At 47.2% G+C, this 23,354-nt stretch overlaps 2 protein-coding genes across 2 annotated transcripts in view; one reads left to right on the top strand and one right to left on the bottom strand.

Moving 5' to 3' along the window:
* Positions 1-23,354, top strand: part of SSTR5 (somatostatin receptor 5) — a 591,623-nt gene that overhangs the window by 311,673 nt on the left and 256,596 nt on the right. The window lies entirely within an intron of this gene.
* The window catches only part of LMF1 (lipase maturation factor 1), a 182,692-nt gene that overhangs the window by 54,883 nt on the left and 104,455 nt on the right, over positions 1-23,354 (bottom strand). Inside the window, exon 6 of the mRNA XM_008490427.2 lies at positions 4,676-4,843. Within this exon, the coding sequence (XP_008488649.2) occupies positions 4,676-4,843 (168 nt within the window). The remainder of the gene's footprint in view (positions 1-4,675; positions 4,844-23,354) is intronic.

Here is a 23,354-nt window from a genome sequence, read left to right as displayed (position 1 = left end):
CCCTCTCTGGTTTCACTCTGGGATGCTGGTACTTGGCTGCCTCCAGCCATGGGGGGGCTGAACCCAGGGATGGACCTCGGGGTGCATGATGGTGACTGAGAGGGATGGAGGAGTCCAAAGGGAGAGGAGGTGATGCTCTCAGAGGTGCTGTGGTGGGCAGGGGAAAGGACTTGCCTTCCCCACACGTCCCTTACATCCACCCTCCCCATTTAAACCACCAGCTCCTTAGGGCACAGACAAGGTTTGGCCAAGAAAGGTTGGAGCAGAGGACCCTTGAGGGCCTTTCCAACGTGGGACTCTATGAGTGATGCTTCTACAGAACCAAGAATAACAGGGTTCAGACCTCACTGGTAGTCTCCAAGACCTTTCAGAATCTCTTCTTTCACCTCCAGGTACTAACAGACACACTTTGGACTTCATTTCTCTTGCACTTTGGGGTGCTTCAGGTCTAGATTTTTGAGGCTCAGGCCCCACAACCATTACAAAACCAGGCAAGTGGCACCACCAGGCTCAAAATCCAAGAATCATTCATCAAAATGATCTGTAAAACACCTGCAGCTGGATTTCCAACCTGTTAAGTGACCATCCCATTCTATAGCCACCATCAAGAGACACTCAGTGAATAAACCCCAATCCTTAGGAGTCAGGGGAATTGTTCAAACCCCCAATTTACTGGAATTTTAAATGAGGAGACACAAATGTCCCTGATCCAGACACAAGCATCTTGCTGAACACGGTTCTGCTACTCCCTGCGAAGGGCAACACCCAACGACAGCAAAAACCTTGGGAGTATTTAGCAAACTCTCCAAAACTCTAAAAACTCTGGGTTATAGACAAGCAAACTCCACCTCAGGCTTTTTTCGAGGTTTCTGGGGCTCAGCTTGGCCATTTCTCCCCAGCCTGCTTTTACAGGGCTGGATTGCAGAGCTGAGCAGGGAAGGAGCTGAGTTACAAGTTTCTCCTCCAGGCTTTCTTCCTGGCAGAGAGAATTTGCAGCAGTGTTGCTCAGCACGTCAAGTCTGGCACCTGCTTACAATAAATCCCTAATGATGTCCAAGAGCTGAACAACCATTTAATTTCTGGGTTAGGTTTGGATTTCTACATACTATAAATGCTAGGAGTGTTTCTTTTCTTTTTTTTTTTTTTTTTAAACAATCCTCTGTATTTATCTTGGAGATCCTGGATCACTGGCTGCCCTTCCTCTAAGATCTCTCTGTAAATGCAAAACGATGCTCTTGGCACAGAGAGCCCAAGGGGAGGATTTGCCACCATCACCTGCTAATACCTTGATGTCTATTGAGATCTTCCAAGCAGGTTCCCTGCAGGTGGGAGAGGTCATTGAGCTATTTTGGGTCTCAGAAATCCACGGGGTCTGAATCCCAGCAGACACCACAGGAAGGAAAAAGCCTCATGGAGTGATGCCCAACTGTCCAGATTGAGAGTCACAGAATCCCAGACTGGTTTGGGTTGCAAGGTGACCTTAAAGATCATCCTGTCCCAACCCCCCTGCATGGGCAGGGATACCTCCCACTGGAGTGGGCTGCTGTAAAATCTTGGATGCCATTTTCTCCCTGCTCACCTTTGATCCTGGCAAACGTGCTCTGGGTGCCACAAATCTGATCGAGAATCTCTCTCTGAGCAGATGTCCTGCAAGAACTCCACCCACAGCTGTAAACCACAAAGCCCTCCTCAATCTGGTGGTTGGTGACAATGAAGAATGATTTTTCTAATGGGAACTGGCCAGAATTCAACCCACTCCTTAATTATTCCATCTTTTTCTTTTTTTTTATTTTTAAAGCAAACTATTTATATCGAGCCACTCGCAATAAAGTTCAGCTCTTCCAAAAAGCTGCCAAAAGGGGAAATTTCTGGAAGCTCAAGCTAGGGGGACTTGTATGAGAGCAGACAGACCCCAAACCCAGGTGACAGCACCAAAACCATGGGTGTCCTAGCTCCCTGCTTCGGGTCTCCTGAGGACAGGGGAAGGGGATGGGGCGGAGATGTGCCCACAGGATGCGTGTTTGAGGAGCCACCACCCAAAGCTCCTGCTCAGTTGGTGGCCCAGGCCAGCCCAGCATGACCTGCACAACCCCATGGGAATCCATCTATCCTCCCAGTGTGCTCCCTGCTCCACCGAGCCCCTCCTCTGATGCCTCCAAACTCATTAAGCCTTTTTCCTTACGAACGTGAACTAAGTGAGAAGAATAAATTCACACTTGGAAAAAAAAAAAAAGAAAAAGCCAACCTACATTTCTCTTAAAAGCAAAGCAAATTTTTTGGGGTCCTGACAAAGCAATATTCTCCAGGCCCGACAGTATCTGGAAAAATACACTTACTCAACCTAGCCACCATGACTCCAATAACAATTATAAAATGTCCAATAAAACTTGCATGTAATGTCAATTCAGATCTTGAAAAGCAGAATTAAGTGGTATATCAACATTAAACTTTATTGCTTCCTTTGCAGAGCACAAGTATTGTCAATAAAAGTCATTCTGAATGAAGAAAAGGGCAGTAAATATTAAATAAACAGGTTTTTGTTGAAATGCTATAAAGGCAACAGAGCTGCATTCTACACTGGGTCCCTTTTTTTTTTTTCTTTCCTTCGCAGACTCCCCTCGTGATAGAAAGAACTCAGTAACTGCAACCTATCAATAAAGCCCCAATTAAAGGGTGGTTAGATGCATGCATTTACAATATGGCATTATGAGCCTTCATCCTATGGACTTGTTTTTTCCAGGTCCCAGTGGCTCCAGTTGAGGTCCCCCAGCACACAAGCAGTCGTGTTGCTTGTTGGGAGAACCTCGGAGAAGCTGTGAGGGTGCTGGGGGTGAGCACCCAACCACATCCCCTCTGTGCCCCCACCTCAGGCCATGGGAGGGATGGAGAAACCCTGGGCTGAGAAGGGGATGGATGAGAGGGGAGTGTTTGGTCAGGCTGGTCAGTGATGGAAGACAAAGCATCACCAGCTCAGGCCATTTTATTTCTGGCACAGAAGTGAGCAGAGCACGACAGCTCCGACCCGAGACGTGGCAGCCCTGCCAAAGCCTGGAATTTTGCAATGTGTTTTTTGAAGAGCCACTCACCACAGTGTGTTCTGCTCCTTTCTGGGTCTACTTGCCTCTAGAAAGAACCATCACCATCCTTCCCTACGTTTCCTTACACGCAGAAGTATTTCTAGTGGCAATTCCTGCTTGCTCATCCCATCCCCACCTGCCTGCTCCTGCACCAAGCAGCCAGCAGAGAGGGGATGCTTTGCTTTGGCCACAAGACAAAAGAGCAGGTTTCTTTTTAGAGTTGAGCTGAATATAATCCTCCCAGTGACACCAAAAACCTCAGGAGTGATGCCTCATCACAAACACAACTGGCACCCTATGGCACCCTATGGCACCTCTTTGAATCAAGACCTCTCCTGCCTCAGCTGCTTGAAACACCCATCCCAACAAAACCAAAGGTGGCACCAAGAGGTGCTGAGCAAGCAGAGGTACAAGCCATGTGTTTGGTGCTACCCAGACCCAGCAGGACGTGTTCTGGAAGATGGAGATGGAGCCAACATCCTTGGGAGGGCACAAATCCCACCCCTTTGATGTCATCCCTTTGCAATCTGATCAGCATTTCTGTGGTTTCCCAATGGAGTTTATAAGCTGTTCTCCAGTTTAACCAAGACAAGCATTTACAGGAAAGACTTCCAGCTACTGAGGATGAATTTCATGATGCTGAAATGATATTGAACAAACAATATCAAATAAATTATATTGAATAAAAAAAAAAAGGCTGCAGTCAGCCAGGGCCATGAACTGTGCTTCTGCAAGTCAGAGGCTAGGGTTTCATGAGCTCTTCCAATTAAAAGATTCAGAGATAAGAGAAATCAGATGTGGTCTAGGAAAGTGTATATGCAGGAGCTTCTGTCCTCTGGCTTTTGCACAGATTTATTTACTTCACATATGAAAAAAACCCCAACAAAATCAACTGGAATGTGAATGCCATTAATTTTTGAAGAAATCCCTTTCACTACAAACCACAGCTCCGAAACTCCGGGGGGTGTCAAAACCAACTCAAACGTTTTCAGAGGTAAGGAACAGCCCTCGAATGTTAGATATTAAAACAAAAGAAAACAAAAAAACCTTCAAAGAGTGAGAGAGGTCTAGAAAAACTACCTTTTGGAGAACCTGCAAGCCTTCATCCCGGCTATGGGGATGACCCTTTGCTCTAAGCCCTGGGCTGCGGTTCCTCTGCCACCCATCCGGATGGAAACCAAGCCAGCAGCAAGGGAACCAAAGCCTCAGCAACACACCAAGCACAGCCCCACCAGCACAAACCACCTGAGAGGCAACAGTTCCTAGCTCTGAATCATCTTGATTCACTTCACCCTGAACTCTTGACCTGCAGATTGAGTCAGTTCCTCTGGATGCTCCTCCTGCTCGGAGAAGATGGGCTCCAGTGAACCCATCCCCCTGGCACTGCTCCCACTCTCAGCACGTGTGTCCATGACCTCGTTGCAGGCTCCAGAGGTGGAGTTAGGAGTGTGTATCCATAATCTCACCCATCCAGATTCCAGCTCACCCTTCATCCCCCCGCCCCAGGGCACAGGAAAGGTTGGACACCCTTCCAACATCCCCTGCTCCGTCCTGGGTGAAAACGTGACCCTCGGGAAACAAACCCAGGAGCATCTCACCTGGAAAAGGATCTGCAAGAGGCCGTGCAGGATGCACATCCGCCGTCCCAGGAAGAGAAAGAAGGGCACCACCAGCTCGATGAAGTGGTTGACCAGAGTCTCAAACCGATGGAACCACCAGGGTGAGCGATGCATGAAGTAGGCGATGGGGTTGGGCACTGGCTGGGTCTGAAAGATGGGAATGAAAAAATGAATCAATCCCTCCAAGGCTCATCATCAGGGGGAGCTCTGGAGCTCTAGGCCTTTTTCCTTATTTCTCTCCCCAGGTTTGCTCACAGGAGAACTGTCCTTTGCCTCTGGGCACTCATTTCTTTTTATTAGTACCTCTATTTTTTTTTTATGCAAACCTAAGCAATTTTTAAACCAATACATCTTTTAAAAAACCAACAACAAACAAAAAGAGTTTTAATTCCTCTTTTTTTTTTTTTTTTTTTTGCATCATAACCAAACCCCACTAATCTGAAATTAAACCCAGTGTTATTTAACACCCAAATGTTCCACGTAGCTCGGCACCGACGGACATTAAACCCTGCATGAGTGCTGAGGCTCATCAGAGCAACTAAGCGGATACAGGAACGGAGAAAAAGACTTTCTCAGGGTCACACAGCAGGTCAAACAGAGCCAGGAATGGAAACCAGATTTCCAAACCTAGGAGATATTCTTTCAAAATGTTTAAATTTGAAATAAATGCGGTGGTAGAGTTGCTTTCCAAAATGGTTATCTGGGAAAGGAAAGCGTAATTCCTCTAAACATGCTATATTGGTTTAAGGTATTTACATCCTGGCCTTGTGACAATGTTGTTCTTCTATCAGCCTGAAACTTTTTTGACACTGGGAGATCTTCCATCCAGCACAACAAAGCCACACGTTTTACAAAGAAAACAAACCCAACCCCAACCAATAGCTCCCCCCCTTCGAGATGCTGCAATTTTAGCAAAAGAGAAAGAAACCAACAATTTATCTTAGCAAATCTGACAAGCTCAAATGCATTAATAACTTTTCTAACGTGTGACAAAAGAAAAAGAAAAAAGAGAGAATGAAGACACAAATTATAATTGACGGCGACACGAAACATCTTTAAATTATTTGTAGCTAAATCAAAACTCCAAACAAACAGGGAAAACACTGTATGAAGCGTGGCAACCGAGCGAGCTTCCACTGCCAAATCCCACAACTATTGTAATTCCTTATTAGCAAAGCTGGGATTAATAAAGTTGTTGCTTTCTACGGGTTTCAGGCTGCTGGAACCCCTTGGGACAGGCGACCGCATCCTTCCTTCCGCGGACACCGGGGCCGGATGGAGCGGTGTCGGGGTCAAGGAGCTCTGCCAAGGCCACTCCAGCATGGGAGCAGGAGGTCAGGGCTCCCCCCGTGCCCCAGGTGCCACCCAGGGTCCTTCCCCTCCACACGAGACCTGTTTTGAGTTAATCTGCTTGTTGGCCTGCTCTTGAGCATTCCCAGAACATCAGGGAGGCTCACAAAGAGATTTGTGAGCTCCCACGTTGCTGAGAAATGCTTTTAGCCTTCCAAAAAGGCAGGTTGCTTTCTTAACATCGACTGATTTTGAGTTGTTTGGAGAGCATTAACCAAAACTGACCTAGTGGAGGTCTCAGCTCTACAGGTTGCAGCTCAGAGCTGTGGCTGGATCTGCTCCCTTGGAGGCAGGCAGCAGGTATGGCCAGGGACAACGGAGCACGGGCAGCTCTGCACCTCTCATTACATCCCTGCAACTAAATCTGACAACATGATGGTGCTATGCAATGATACACCTGCCTGTGGCTCCACAGGGCTGGGATGACACTTTTATTTGAGAACAAAGACCACCCTTAGCTCCCAAAGGGCTTCCATCCCCTTCCCCTCCACCACTGGCTCACCCTGATGCTCTCATCAAAGCCACCCATGGCCAGCAAATCCTTCTGGTTGCTTTGGGCTGGGACTCAAGATAACCATCCCTCAAATCCTCTGTGCTTTAGGCAAGAAAGATAAAATTCCTGCCTCTTGTCTTTCCACAATGGGACAAGAAACAGAAGGAAGTTCTCAGCTGGGGCTCTGCTGTGTTGGGGCTCATGTGGGAACAGCCCTGGCCGGGTCTGCTGAGGTTCAGGCTTTATTACAGCAGCCTTGTTCTCACCCTGAAGAAGGAAAAGAAGGGGAAAAAACCCAAACACAGAAATCTGGCGTGGGTTAATAATTCACTGCCAGGTGCTACAGCATTGCCATCCTTCACCTTATCAGTACTGACACCATGGCAGTGTTGGGGGGGGGGGATGATGCCAGGAGAGCGGTGAGAAAGTGCACTCCCTGCAAGCAAGACCCAAGAGTCTAAACCAGCAGCAGCCACCCCAAAAATGACACAAGGTTCCCCAGCACCTGTTCTGGCAGATGGGAAGAAGTGTCCTTGATCAGAGCAGTGATGGAGCCCATGGGGACACTGCCAGCAAGAGACCTTTCTTCCCTTCTGCTGCATCCACTTCTCTGGCATGTAAACCTTGAGTAGGTGAAATGCAGTGATGGGGAAGTGATTCCCATGCATCAGAAATTTTCTTTAAAGGCTGCTGGGGGAGGAGAATGAGTGTGAGTGTGTGTGTGTGTGTATGTTCCTCCCTATGCCTTCCAGATGCTGAGAGCAGGGGTGCAGGGAGAAAGCCCCATGTGCTGGGGAAGGGGTGCTGGGGACCAAAGCCCCAGAGCAAGGTGTGAACCCCTGGGGTGCTGAGCACAGGCACCTAAGATGCTGGAAGGTTTTCTGGACTCATTTTCCACCTAAGCCAATGGCTGTCTGGGCATGCTGGGGGCACCCAATACCCTGTCTTGGGGCTGTCAGCACCTAGTTGGGGCTGGGAGAGGGTACCTGGGGAGTATGGATGGGGCTGGAGAGGAAAGGTTCCCAATGGGGCATTCCCAGGGTCATCACACCCTACAGGAACCCTAACCCTACAGGAACATCATGGTGATGGGGTGAGAGCCTGGGAGGAGGGACAAGCACTCCAGGATTACTGCCCCCAGCTTGTTTGGAGCTTTCCACCTTGCTTTGTAAGGAGATGCTTCCTTGGAAGCAGCCAGGAGTTCCCCCACATTAAAAACTGGGAACTCCTTGACACAGCCAGCCAGAAAAACACAGCTCCAAGTCAGATGCAACCAAAGAAACAAGCCCAAGGCAGATGGAGGGTGGGAGGAACAGAGCAGAGCCCTTGTCTCCAACAAGCCCTTGCCTGTGGATACCCCTTCTCAAGCAGAAAATGTTTTAAAATTAAAACAAAACAACAACAAAACGACACACAAACAAAAAAAACACAACTTCATGTGTCAGCACAAGGTGCAATTCAACAAAACCTCTTGCCTCCCCCTCAACACCTCCAAGCAGGCTGAGAAAAACTGTGCTGCAAACGCCTTTGGAAAGCAGGATTGGGGGAAATGAATTCCAACATTCCCAGGGCAGATTTGTGACGTGTGACACGCGGCGGGGGCCACAGAGGAATTCTGGGTCTCCAGCTCAGGCCTGTTCTCTGCCCCTCGTATCCACCAGGTTTTTATGAGGGCTGGTAACAGATTCTAAAAATACACACAATAAACTTTTTTTTTTTTTTTTTTTCCCCTCCCTGAGGGGTCTATGGTTTAATTATGTTCTTAGTGAGAACCATTAAAGTGCTAAGTACCTGAAGACTCCTAATTTACTAAACTACACGCTCCTAAAAGGCAACAGAAGGCTATTATACACCCGGGGAAAGGCTCTTCTCAGGGACTGTAAATGCACGTGGCCTCTCCTCTTGGAATGGCACTGCAGAAACTCCCAGCCAGTGTTTAATCCCAGTGGTAGATGCCCCAGCTCAGCCCAAGGAAATCACCAGGCTCTCCCTCCCTCCCTCCCTCCACGTGTGCAGGAAAACAAGTCCCACATTGTCCTCCAACACCCCCCTGCTCAGGCAGGACTTGGGGATGTTAATTCTTGCTGCCCTGGTGCCATAAGTCCCATGCAAGGAGGCTCAGGGAGACCTTTTCCTCCCCACATCACAAGTGAGGAGCCCAGAGATCCATCAAGGAAGTTTTATCCTCTGCAACAAGGAGGTTTTGCCCTCCTTCACTCCATGATGATCTGGAGTTGGAAGTTTAGGAGTTGGAAACACTTGCTCCTCCAAGCATCAACATTCCATACCCACCAGGTGGCTTTCCAAAGCCAGGAGATGGTTGGGAATGAATTGGTTTCAAAAAGGTGAAAAAAAAAAATAAAATAAAAAAAAAAAAGCACTGTTCTACACATTTCTATAAGGCAAATGCAGATCATCTCTTGGTTCAGATAACCCAAAGCACACTTTGAATTAATATTAAAAGACTGAGGACAGATTCCCAAAACATCCCTCAGGGTGCATGGCACAGGAACCTGGCTTGTATGGCATACAAGCAGTATTCCATAATTATTCCATAATATTAATAAACACTCCATAAATATGCTCTAGGCACCATCATTTCTTTCCCCACTGAAAGGCTCCTACTCAACCAAAACATTCAGCTCTCAGGGCACCTAATGGCAGAAAAATAGCACAAACCAGAAGGAAACTGGAAGAATAGCAAATATGAATAAATGATGGGAGGAAGTAATTAGTGGGTCAAAAGAAACAGGATTACCATGGTGCACCAGGCACCTCAGTAACAACCTGTGGGCACTGGAGGCTCCACCAGGCAGAAGTGAAAGAAGCTTTTGGCACAAGCAGGAAGAGGTGAAGACCAGAACACCCTGGAAAACCAGGCTGTCAGGTATTACTGAATGTTCTCCTGACCATTTGTGGAAGGTCCAGATGATCTGTGAAGCAGTTTTCTAGCTTCCCAAGGCACTGAGGCAGGAACTCATCTTCTCAGCTTCAAAGCAAAGCTTTCGGTTCTCTTGTACTTTGAACCAAAAAACTAAAAAGGGATTCTCCATCACAGAGCATAATTTGATCAATGTGATCCAACAGGCTGCTTGGCTGCCAGTCTCTTCTGCTTCAGATCTTGACCCTTCCTCCTTATGCATCTGCAGATCAAAGCTCCACTTTCCCAAGCCCCAGCAGAAACTGCTTCCCAGCCCCGGGCGGGAGAGCCAGAGGCAGAAAAGGAGATAAACTGGGCCACTCACAGCTGCTGGGAAGTGTGGGAAGATGCATGGCTTGGCTGTCTCGTGCAGCCCAGTAACCCAACTCTTCTTCAGCCCAGGAGGAGATGCCTGAGAGCTGCTCCTGCTTCCCCTCTGGTGGAGGAGCCTTTGGGGTAGGCACTCTCCATCTGCAGCATCCTTGTCTGATGAACAACACAGTGATTCTGCACCAAGATCCACACCTAGGAAAGGGTTTCAAAAAGAAACTGAGCAGCAAACTGCTCAGCCTCTCCTGTAAGTCCCAGCAGACCCTGGTGCTGTGTATATTTTACACGTGTGCAAGGCTCCACGTGCATCCCACCACCACCTACACACACACAACAGGTAAAAATAAGCTCTTGGAGACTCTTCCTGATTATTAATAGGACTCCAGCTAAAATAAATCACAAGAAAAAATTAAAAAGCTGTATCAAAGCATACAGAGACCTAACGTCCAGGTGGGTCACGGGGGTCGGCTCTTCATTAAGGTCTTATCAAAATCATGAGATCTGGAGAGAGGTAGTGAAAAGAAATGTTACCTACATCTTCTGGTTGGGCAGAGCTTCCCTTCTCCAGTCAATGGTAATATTCAGTTCATAGAAAAACATACTGGAATCTGCCTGCTTTAAGACAGCAACCCAGGCCAAGGAGATGTGTGTTTGACATGGTGCCAGCACGACCATAAAATGTTGGCAATTTAGTAGAGACGTAGTGCCGCGCCACTCTCCCAAAGGACCTAAATAAACTTCAGATGTAGAACATATATTTTTCCTTTTTTTTATATATATAAATCTGCTGCTTCATTTTTAACTCCTTTCCCCAGCCCGTCTCTCCATCTAAAGGATTTTCAAAGCTGAAACAGGTCCCTGCTTCTCCCGCCCGAGCGAAGCCTCAGCTCTGAGAAGTTAAAAGCATGAAAAATCAGAGCAATGATTCACGTCTGGGCATTGGGTTTCTTGGGGAATGATGGCTGCACATGCAGCTACAGATGCTGGAGGGGAAAGGGTCTTGGGAGAAAATTCTTCTGGGCAATTTCATGCCTTGGTGTTTTAAAATATCCCGAGGAATTATTATTATTTTACTTGTTGTTTGGGAGGTTTTTTGTTTGGGTTTTGTTTTTTTTTTTCCTGTTCACAAACTTGCAAAGTCACCAGCGTAGGTGAAACCTTCCTGCAACATCCCTGACATCCAAGCTCTGCTCGTGGTGAGCCAACCCCTGATGCACAGCAGCACCAGCCAGGATGTCCTTTCCCTGGGGGTACCCTGAGATGATGGATTTTTGAATTCCTCCAACAAGTTGGGCGGGGGCAGAAGGATCTACAGAGGTTCTGTTTGCTTTTCCAGACTGCACCATGCCTCCTGGGCAGAACTATCCTTCCCCAGTAATAAAGACCACATTTCCAGGGCCCACAGAATACCTGTTTATTGACTCTGCTCCTCCATAGCGTGCCTGCGAGCCCCTCAATGTGTGTGGAGTTCACTGTGGATGCATTACAGATTCACCTATTTATTCTGTACATTCTTGGAGGAGTCCAGAGCTAAAATTACACAAGGAACCACTGAACTGCTCAGGCTATTTATTTGTTCAAAATCCCTTAAAAAATAATTAGGGAGGCCTGGAACAGACAGCATGGCTCTGGTAGGGGCCAAAAGAAGCTGGTGCAACCAACTGTGGGGCATTGATGCCTTTGGGGAGAAGGTTTGTTTGTGAAGAGGACCAGAGATGAGTCACGTTTGGGTTAGGGAGTGGAGAAGGGTGGAAGGTACATCTGTAAAAAACATGAACTAAAAGCAGTTTGTCCTTACCAAGAAGGTCCCATCCCAAAGGCAGCAATCCTTCTCCAGCCATCACCACGGCTTGATGGCCACTGGTGTTTCCCTGGGGCATCTCCTCCTCCCAAGATTTCCTGACAAAGAAACACCTTTCCCAGCAGATCTCAAGGCAGGTCACTCCCCAATATTTTAAATTGCCATTTAAAAGCATATTGCAAATGTGATCCCTTAATTGGCCCCTGTTATGGCTCCTGATTAGAGAGGACAAGTTTTTCCACACGAGGTAAGCCCTTACGAAAGCACTGCAAATGTTTCAAAACAACCCAGTCCTGATATATTTAATATATATTTCTCTATGTATAAATAATTTCACGAAAAGGGACGTACTGAGTGGAAACTCCATTTAAAATGTGATCCCAGATGGTGGCAAAGCTCTAAAATTGCAAGGCAACATGTAAAGAAAGATTAACGACCTCAAACAGGCACAAATTTATGAGGTGAAAGCCCCTGTAATCCTAGAGAAAAATGATACCAAACGTTAGACTAGACAGCTAGAAAATACCTCTGTTCATGTGGCCTCTGCCATCTTACATTTTCTTTTAATACACATTATTTGGGGTTCATTGAGTCTGTTCTCCTGCAGGCCAGAGCTATGGCTTTGGTACATGAGGATGCTGATGGGTTCAGTAGCTCCCATGGGGTTCCCCCTTCTCAGGAACTGGAAAATCAGCTAAAAGGCCCCAGCTACACTGTCCCATGGTCTGTGTCCTGCCAAATCCCAGGAATAAGCAGCTGAAAGGAGAGCAAACAGAGCCAGGACAACACAAGCATTTACCATTTTTAAGACACAAAGCTCCACCAGCAAGTGGACTGGGATAAGAGTGCTTGACTTCTCCAGCACTAAAGCTCAGGCAGGTTCTTATTCAAAGTGCTTTGAAGGGAAGGATCTCAACATTTTGCCCCAGATTTCATGAGGCACCCCAGGAACCAGCATCACCCATGCTCTTGAATCAAGGTGGGACCACTCAATGCCCACTTTCCATCTACACCAGAGACCCTCTCAACACAGCAAGTCCCTTCTCCCCCCCTGGGGACATGATTTGAAGGACAAACCCAAGGCTTTAGAGAGAGGGTGGAAGAATATCTTTACCAACATCTTTCCAACATCTCTGCCTGCTCAGGCAGACCCTGGACTTCAACCTATTACTCAAGACACTAAAATTGGACCATGGCTGCTCTCCCAAAGGCTCTCATTACTTCAGTTTTTTATTTTTTTTTTCTTTTTAAAAGCCCACTGCTAAAACCAGGACTATATCTCCTTCAGAGGGTTGTTTTTTTTTTTTCTTCTCTGCTGAGGACTCATAAATATGATGTTCAGCACCAGGCCAAGGAACACATGGGCAAAACCCAGGGGTGGTGAATGCCAGCAAAGCCCCCGGCTCGTGCTGGGGTTTGGATTAGGGAGTTTCGTGGCCTGGATGTTTGCAGTTGGGTTGTGTCTTTTTTTTTTTTTTTTTTTTTTTTTTTTTTTTCACAACTTGAGACAAACAGGGAGATCTTTCATAAACCTCAGTCACAAAGGGCAAATTGTGCCACGAGGAACTGACTACCTGGATGGTCATTTGAAGCCTCCCAACTGGAACGCCACTGCGCTCCGTGCCAAATCCAGCACCAGAGGCAGGAGGGGGAAACTTGGTGTCACGGGCTGCCTGGTTTAACTCTCCAGCTGCCCAAGAGACAGAGCATGCCCCAAATCATAGAATCTTTCAAGCTGGAAGAGACCCTTGGGATCATTGAGTCCAACTGTCATCCCTACCCTACAAAGTTCTCCCCTAAATAATATCCCCCAACACCACATCTAAGAGACCCTTAAACACATCCAGGGATGGGGACTCAGCCATTTCTCTGGGCAGCCCATTCCAGTGTCCTATCATTTTTTCTGGGAAAGGGATTTTCCTAATGTCCCCTCTAAACCATATTCTCTTCTGGTCCATGTTATACTCAACATCGGGTTTGAGTGTTCATCTTGTCTTTATGTTAGTAACAATTTAGTAAGTTTTATTTCTTTAAAGCTTTGGAGGATTTTTTCCCCTCCACAAACTGTTTCTGAAATATGGTTAAGAGTGTTTATGAGGCAGCATTTTTGTTTTAGATCAGACATTGATTGGGAAATCTGCCTGAAGCGTGGCCATTTCTGGGCTTTGTTGAGGAGACTTTGAGCCAAACCAGAAAAAGAAGAATAATGTAAAATGAAACTTTCATATTGAGATGAAACCAAGGAGTGAGCCCAGTGCTGAGATGTTACTGAAAGGCTGTAACACACAAAAGAGTGACCCCAATGCTGGTCAGTGCCCATCCATCCTCTGGATGTTTTATGAAGAGCTGCCTCGTGCTCCCCTAAAGCTGCTGACTGGAACTTAGAATGTTCTTCCAGAATACAAAAAACCCTGAGCCATGGGAGAGGTGTTCCTGCAGCCCACACCTCTTTGCTTTAGCCACTGAAATTGAGGTTTCTAGCATGTTCTCATCTTGTTTCATGTATCCTCTCAGCCTATTTTTCAGCAGCACCTCCTGACAACTGCCAAATACACTTTCCCTTTTATTGCCAGATCTTGCATGGTTATAATGAAGATATAATTTATTTTTTTTTTTTTAATCCTAAATGGCTATATCAATTCAGTCCACATTGGATATATAGATAACATAACACCTGCTAAACCTTATTCCCATTCTAGAAACTCCATGGGTATAGACACCAAGATAACTCTGTCCATTTCACTCCACAGTATTTTACAAATTTAGCTATTTCTCTATAGCTGATGTTGTAAAGCTCTGTGGATAAGCTGTGAGCTGGCAATAACATTTCCCTGTGATTTTTGGTCAAAAAGGCCTTTTAAATGGGCACAGAAATTACCCATGCCTTCCACTGGATACTTAAAGATGCTCAGGTTGAGGTTGCTTTACATCTGCTTGAGGCATCAGCTCTGCAGGACACGCTGAGGCTGATTCAGAACTCAGATGAAGAGGAGATTCAGGCCTAAGAACACTTACAGAGCAAGGGGGGATAAAAAGAAACCTTTTGTTTCCTAAGACAAAAAGAAAAAGACAGAAAAAATCTGTCAAAGCACAAGAGCCTGGAAAGCAGCAAGTGTCACCTCCTGTGTAGCAAGTGTCACCTCCTGTGTTAGAAAACAAGACAGCAAAAAAAAACAAACCCAAACCAGGTAGCTGGTCCCAAAGATGAAGCCAAAAGCTTAGCAGAGCTTCTGTTTTAAGCTTTCTCCCCACTACCAAAGGATGCAGGCTGCAAGGATTTAGGACATATAAAACAACCCACTAGAAAACTCCTTGCTATGAGGAGCCGAGGCACAAAGTCTTCCAGCAGCTGGATGGATCCAGCAGCAAGTTCTGCTCCCTCTCACCAAGGAACTGCATGTCCACAGCCTTTAAACAGGCACTGCATCTTCCCAGGAAAATCCAAAGGGCTCAAAACAGTGACTTCTTATAAAGACATGACAATTTGGTGGGAATATACACAGTGACACAGAAAAATATTAAATAGTGCCAGGAAACAGGCTGGGGAATCTTCGGACACCTGGATAAAAGGATGGGCTTGTTCTAAATGGCCTCACTCTGCTCAAGGCCTGCCTTGGGTAAAAATAATAATAACTTACATTTTTAAGGACAATTTAGGAATGGATTTACAAGTATATTCTTCATAACTTTGGTGGTTTACCTTCTGGCACAAAAACCTGATGGATTTTAAGCAGCATGAGCTGGGGTAGTTTGTTAACCAAGAGGAACTTCAGGTCACCTTCAGGGTTGGGTGAGGTCTCTCCTACCAGCACCATCTGAATGGTCAGATGCCTCCAGGTCCATCAAGTATTGCACTTGTGTAATCGCCTTGCCTGTTTTTAAAGTGCTGCTTGTTTCTGTGCTTGTCTTAAAAAAAAATAAAATAAAAAAACAAATTCTGTAGGCAGAGAAATCCCACCCAATAAATGTGTCGCTCCACCATCCCCATGGACATAATAATGCCCTCACGCTTGTCCTGACTTGGAGAGCTCACAAATCATCGTTATAAATAAACCTGACGACCTGAGCCAAACATCTCATTTTAAATAAAGCCTTTTACCTCCTTTCCTAACACCCAAACATCACCCTGGAGCAGAAGCACAGCACCCACACCAACACTGCGGAGCAGAAGCACAGCACCCAAGCAACCTAGGGATGGCAGCCTCCATCCTCCTCCTGCCTTCCGGCCACCACTGCCCTGTCCCTCGTGCCTCGGCGGGGCTCCCGTGGCCGTGTTTACCCGGGGATGGGTTTTTGGGGTTGGATTTCTTGCATATTCCCACCCTGCTGGCACCAGCCCCTCACCCCCGGGAGCGGCACGCGCCCGCCCCAAACACTGCGCCCATTGACGGGGAGGCAAAAAGGGAGGGGGACGTGGGGTGGGGTGGGGTGTTTGTCTGCTGAAGTTTAGGTTCTTGCTGGGTATTTAATATTCCCCGTCATGCAGTCCCTGTTTCTCCTTGAGCCTGCCTGTCAGTTAAGCCCAGGGATGTTTATTTTAACGGCCACTTGTGGTCAAGGCTGGTGCCAGTTGCGCGGCATCGGTTACGCAGATTTAACACTGGGGACTCAGCTCCCAGAGCACGGAAGGCAGCCAGGGCTGCCCAGCCTAATGTGAAACAACTGAAGTCTTCCAGCAGTCCCAGCTCCACTTTTAACCCTTGCCAAGCAGGAGCTGGGCTGCCTCCAGCAGCCCCACCAGCAGCTGGAGATGTTGTCCCCACCGTGTCCAGCCTCCCGTGCTTCCCAACCCATCCCGGCAGCAAAGAAGCCTTATTGTGGTGATGAGGCTGGAAGCTCCAAGGAGAATCAAAAAAATGTATTCAGTTGCTTAACAAAGCAGGTTTTTTGCCCTGGGGAGTGGAGGATTTTTAGGAGGAAACTTCTTTAGGAAGAAATTCTTTCCAGAGAGGGTGATCAGGCATTGGAATGGGCTGCCCAAGGAGGGGGTGGATTCTCCGTCCCTGGAGGTTTTAAGAGGAGACTGATGTGGCACTGAGTGCCATGGGCTGGGAACCACAGGGGGAGTGGATCAAGGGTTGGATTTGGTATCTCAGAGCTCCTTTCCAACCTCACTGATCCTGTGATTCAATGATTTTTACTGCTCTTACAGATTTAGCATTACCCCAAGGGCACCGACAGCTTCTGCTGGGAGCAAAGCCCCTGGAGGCTCCAAACCTTTTCCCAGTGATGCCCCAGCCACCAACACAGCTATGACCCAGTGACACAAAGCCAAGCCACCCCAGCTCACCTCCTCCTCCTTGCAATAAGAGCCTGGTCCTCCCCCCCCCCAGCCCCCAAACCTCGTGCATTGCAGCGCGCGCCTCCGCCGCTACACGAGGATGCGAAAATGTTAAATAAACTGTGGCCTGCAGCAAAACTATGCATCATTTTTGATTGTCTGGCCAGCCTCCAAGATGCTAATCAGCCCCAGATTAAGTCATCAACCAAACTGATGAGCAATCACATTTTGTCAGTACAGCTGGACATCATTACTTGGGAGCAGATCTTTCGCCCGAGAGGGCCGGCAGCTTTTTGCCATTGATCAAACTGGAAGAGAAAAAAGTGGGAAGGACAACTCGGGACCTCTCCTGAGCTGCTGCACTCTCTATATCATCATCATCTCCATCTACATCAACAGGTCCAGCTCTCCATCCTATGTGTGCTCCCTAAAATTGCATCTCATCACCCCAACTGCCCTTCATGAAGTCACTGCCACCGTGGTGGTCCTGATCCCTTGGCAAACGGGGGCTTCAGGACTCAACCTAAACATGTGGATAAGTGTCCTGCTGAATGACTCCATGTCTCCAAAGGCTGAGATGTTTTCCATGGAGAAAAAGCCTGTGGAAGTGCTTTAACTTGGCAATCACAAATACTACTAATCCCTGTGTGGGACAGTAATTAACAGAAACCTGCTAATGGTGAACATTTATTTTGTTTGCCCTGCTCAAACTCCACGTTTCTTTATCAAGAATTTGCTAAAGGGAACAGATTCTAGGCTTGTTCACAATGTAACCCTGCTGGCTCTAACCAAGACCAAAGCTTTCCTCCAAGAGTTAAAACTTGCCCAGTAAGTAATTTCAACCTGGAGGAAACCCATCTTTATCAGCTTCTCAAAGCAGATACAAAATTATATTTCTATATGAGCACATAAATCAAAGTAAAGCACTACCAAAAAGACCAGCTACACCCTCTCACCCCCCAAACCCTCCTCCTGCCTTTCACATGTGCTTCTACTTAAACAAGAGATAAAGTTCTTTTACAGCCCAACAAATTTATCCCATTTTGCCATTAATCTTGTAAGTAAAATTGCTTCAGTGTCAGCATCCCAAGTTTCTACAACTTGAGAATTACCTAAATAAGAGAAAATATCCCTGTGCATCTCCAGCTTGGTGCTATCACACGTGAGCAGGGCTTGGATCAGGTGATGTCCAAGCTCTAGTCCAACCTCTACCACTCTGCTCCACTGCAAGCAGCCAGGTCCTGTTCAATAATCCCAGAAAACTCATTTTCTGCCCAGCCTGGCTCCTCCTCTTCCTCCAACCTCCTCTGAGGCAGAGCATGGCATATCCTTGGTCACAGAAACAGGCAAATCCTGCATCCAGGGGAGGTCTGGCTCCATCAGGAGCACCAAGATGATGGGTGGCCTGGATGCTCCCACTGGCAAAGGCAACCAGAGCCCATGTGGATGCACAGGGAGGGGGAACAATGACATTTAAATCACAGCAAAGCTTAGTTTCAACCTTGCAGGACAACTGCTCGTACCTCTAAAAACAAAAAAAAAGAAAGAAAGAAAAAGAAGAAAGTATCCATTTCAGAGCAGGTGAGCAAGGGGATGGAGATGAAACGAGAACACCAGACGTTTGATAAAAAAAAAACCACCCAAACCAAAAACGCTGGGAATAGGAAGGCCAAGCTGCATTGTGTTAAAACTCCAGACTAATTTCAAGTCTTGTTCCTCAGTGCAAAAGCTGGAAAGACGCCCAAGAGCATGGAGGAGGGCAAAAAAATAATAACCAGGCTGATTGTATATTTCTCCTAGAAATTCCATGTCAGAGCACACACCTCGCCACTCACAGGCTCCAGTTTCAATAAATCAACACAGAGGGCAGGGTAACAGTAGCACAAGTCTTTCTCTCTTGCCATAATACACCCAGGTAAAAATCACCACGAAGCCAGGAACAAAATGCCCATTCTTTCTGGGGCTTGGCAAAGGGACAAATTACTTTCTGCACCTCTCTGTGTTGAAGGACTCGTTATTAAATACAGCCTAAGCTGCCTTTCCAGCTGCACTTAAATCAAGGACAAAATCAAGCAAACCCAACTGTCCGCAAGAAATTCGGAGAGCAAAAGAGCAGCGGTGGGATCAGGCCACCCCCCACGCATGTCTCTGCCTACCCAAGTATTTAAATAATTTGGAAAATTATCATTTGCAAAGCCCTGCAGCTCTGTTACACACAGCCCCTGCCCTCTGTCATGTGCCACCCTTTCTGCCAGTAATTTATGGATGATTCCAACTGTCTCAGCCCGGTTTTTCAGCATCTGACTGCCAAGAAAGAGCAAACAAGAAGGTGAGGGTGAGCTCAGAGCTGTCTCATTTGCTCATCCCAAGCATGTTTGCACACAAAACCCTTGGGATTTTTGTTTGGACAGCAGTTTGTCCACGTCTGGGACCTGGTTCTGCTGAATGCCTTGGAAATACTGAGGAAGTGAGGGATCAGAGCAGAAAGCCTAATAAAGACACAGCAGAAGTTATAGGAGGAAAGGAGGACAGAAAAAAAAGTGAAGTGGCTAAAATTCAATATTAAAATAAAAGCTGCATTAAATCAAAGCTATCTTGAATCATCCAGGACAGAAGAGAGGTCTCCCTGTCCCATGGTGTCCCCCTGCAACCCCACCTGCCCAGTAATGACATTTTCTGCCACTTCTGCTACAAAACTACCTTTATTACAAATCACTTGTATTTCTTTTATAATCCCTTCCCTTTGCAAGACAAATCTTGGTTCCTGTATTGCTCCAGAAGCTGGAAGGGAATGGAGGCAGTGCCCAAACTCCTGCCAGCTGCCAGGAGGGAAGAGCAGGGGTTTGTAGTTGATCTTTTCTTTTCTAACTCAGTGCCAAGCAAGGGATAGCTGGTGGGAGCAGAAAAGATGTCTACAGAGACTTTTAAAACGTCTTTTAAAATTTCTTTTTTTCCTCTCCTGAAATCTGAATTTTCAGTAAGTTTCTATGCACGTCGGCTTTTGGACAGAACAACAACAACAATCTTTATCTAGAGAAATGTGGTTTATTACCATCCCAACCACAATGTGCAAGTGGCCAGGGGGTTCAGTCCCCTGAACTACCTTTGGAAACCTCTCCCAGATGCCCAGGTGGCCAAGAAGGCCAATGGCATCCTGGGCTGGCTCAGGAACAGCGTGGCCAGCAGGTCCAGGGAAGGGATTCTGCCCCTGTGCTCAGCCCTGGGGAGGCCACAGCTTGAGTCCTGTGTCCAGTTCTGGGCCCCTCAGCTCAGGAAGGAGATTGAGGTGCTGGAGCAGGTCCAGAGAAGAGCAAGGAGGCTGTGAAGGGATCCAGCAGAATTGCTGTGAGGAAGGGCTGAGGGAGCTGGGGGTGTTAAGGCTGGAGAAGAGGAGGCTCAGGGGAGACCTCATCACTCTCTCCAACTCCCTGAAAGGAGGTTGGAGCCAGGGGGGGGTTGGGCTCTTTTCCCAGACAACTCTCAGCAAGACAAGAGGGCACAAAGGGTCTCAAGTTGTGCCAGGGGAGGTTTAGGTTGGAGATGAGAAAGAATTTCTTTCTGGAGAGGGTGATCAGGCATTGGAATGGGCTGCCCAGGGAAGTAGTGGATTCTCCGTGTCTGGAGATCTTTCCAAAGAGCCTGGGTGTGGCACTGAGTGCCATGGGCTGGGAACCACGGGGGGAGTGGATCAAGGGCTGGACTTGATGATCTCTGAGGTCCCTTCCAACCCAGCCACTTCTATGATTCTATGCCAGGTCCCAGTGGCAGATGTCCCCCAGGCAGTGACCCTGTGTGCTACAGACACCCAGCAGTGCAAAGCAAAGACCTCAGGATCAGACTCTACCACAAAAAGAGCACTCAAATAAACAAAGCCACAGGCTCATCCTTTTGGGGGCAACAGACAGCAGCGTGCCATCCATAGGGAATTTGGATCCTCCATTGCATTCTTCAGCATTTCTGCACAGAGGCAAACTTTACCCGAATAACCCCTCAACTATTTGTTGTTATTAAATTACATCTTTAGCTTGCCACATAAAACACCTTTGAGACTTTGTGCCTTCCATAAAATATTTAAAAAGTAAGCTCCTCGCCCACACAAGCAGCTCAGTGCACTACAAGTATGCACCAACCCCAAAAGAAAAGAGTTGCTCCAACCTACTGGTGATTAACACATTTCCAAGTCACTGAGCTAATTAACATTCAATTGACAAATAAGAAAGGAAATAAGAAATCTTTAGCACCACTTGCCATTGAGACAGCTACAGTTCACCATAGCCAGTGATTTCCTCCTATATTTAGGGGAAAAAATAGTTATGGACTGCTAACCACTGCTGCATGTCAAGTTGGTACCACTGTTCATAACCTCTTGCTCCCAGGGATCAGGAACCAGCAAACCTGGGAAGAGGGCTCTGGAAAGCACCAGGAGCCTCTCTGGGCCAGATATATCAACCAGAGAGGCTGTGGTACCCTCCTGGCTGGAGGAGACACTGCAGAAAAATGTGGACAGGGATCATTTTAATCAGACTTAGAAAGATGCTTTACAATCCATCATCATCCTTCAGCAGATGTGCCCGGGCTGTGAAGGCAGCTGAGCTCACACCAGCCCCAAGTCCTCATCCCCCCAACAATCCCTCCCCTCCTTGCTGAACCATTTTTTCCATTTCCTCACCTCCCTGCCAGCATATGTATCAAAACTGCTCCAAATCATTTTCTCCATAGTAACATTACTGTGGCTGATCTTATAGAACTTAATTATTTGAAGGCGATCCCATGTGAAGAAAGAAAGAAACCAGAATCTTCCAGTTAAAAATAGAAGGCTACATAGTCCTCTCCTAGAGCAGAAGCTCTCGATATGTAGCCCACATAAAACCCCATTTCTGATGTTCCCTGCCCACAAACAATGTGATGGATGCTGTAGGGACACACTCATCTGAAGGACCAGCAACCTTGGACCACTCCAGCATCCTTTTTGGCACACACACAGTTCCAACTCACAAGCCCTGAAGCTTCATGGGCAAAGCTGATAATCCCATAGACAAAACCAGATTTAAAACCTGACTGAGTGTCTGCACAGGGTCTGGACTGAAATCCAGAAGTGTCCTGACATGTTTTCCCACATCTTTTTTTTGGAAGTCAGCATCTACCCCACAACAGATACCTGAAAGAGGCAGAGCAAAGCCCCCGTCCTGCATTTGTTATAAAGTGCTAAGGGCTGAAATATTTCTCTATAAACATCTTATATCCAACAGCACATCCTGACTCCCAAAACGTGACTCCAACACCCCATTCACCTGCAGCACATCCACACCTCCAGCTGGTCCCTAAGGCAAAGCAACTGGGAGGAGGCAAGGGAGAAAAAGCCAAGCACAGAAGTACCATTTTAAAAACCTGTGTTTCACAGGACAAAAAAGAAAACACGGCCACGTTTAGGCAGAGGAGGCCAAGAGTTTTGAATGTAAATTAATTTCCCCTTCTTCCCCATGAGGACTCAGCCCCCAGCAAGCCCAGCACTCACATGGTAGATAGAATTAGCATCCTTCTCCCTTGCTTGGATTGGTCTGCAGCAATCTAGGAAAGGAATATCAGCTACCAGAGGTTCAGGACACTGGAAGTTAAGTCACTGCCAAGGGAACTCAAGGGCAGCCTGGTTATAAAGCTGAGACTTGTATCAATTTGTTTTCAGCCCTTTGGTTTCCACAGCCAGCAAACACTTTGAAAAGAGTCTCATTAAAAAATTCACAGTCCTCCTCTCCTAAGCTTGGAGGGAGAAAAGTAAAGACTAAACGACTTTCTAAACTGTTTTAAGACTTGGATGGATTAATAAATACAGATAAACAAGCCCCGGAAAGGGAATGAGTGGAGGCAAATCAGTGCCTGAAAAACTCCTTTCCTGGGCTCCCCAGCTGAGTCACAAAGCAGCTAACAGGCATGTGAAAATGATGCTGTTGTTCTTATTCTGCTTTTACATTTAAAGAGGACTCTGAAATCCTCAGGCACCTCTTTGTGCAGGTGGGTGCCAAGAGGTGTCAGCTTGCAGCAAGGAGCCCAGGAGCCTCTGGCAGGTCCAGTGCCTCTGGACTCCTCAATGGGTCAATGTTTGCTGCTCACCCCAGTGTGTTGTTGGAAGGAACTGGATCCCTCCCCTCCTCCTGCCCTGGAGCAGCTTTAACGAGGAGCGTGGCTCCCGGTGGATATGGAAAAACCAACAGCGGCGGCGGCTGCTGCCGGGAGGGAAACGGAGCCCTTGGAAAAAAAGAAAAAAAAAAATAAGAAAGCAAACTGAGGCAGCTCCAAGGAGATGTGAGTGGTGGTGAGGAAAGGAGGGGCTTTGTACCCTGCACATACCATCACCCCAGCTTCTGCAACCACATCACATCAGTACAATTGTGGGGATGGGACACAAGGCTGTCCCCCACGTTCCGGCAGTCCGAGAGCTGCTGGGAACTCTGTCACTCATACTTGTGACTGTCCCCAGCAACCCAG

This window comes from Calypte anna, chromosome 14 (genome assembly GCF_003957555.1).
Source record: "Calypte anna isolate BGI_N300 chromosome 14, bCalAnn1_v1.p, whole genome shotgun sequence".
Taxonomy (NCBI): domain Eukaryota; kingdom Metazoa; phylum Chordata; class Aves; order Apodiformes; family Trochilidae; genus Calypte; species Calypte anna.
This window is presented reverse-complemented; position numbering and strand designations above follow the sequence as displayed.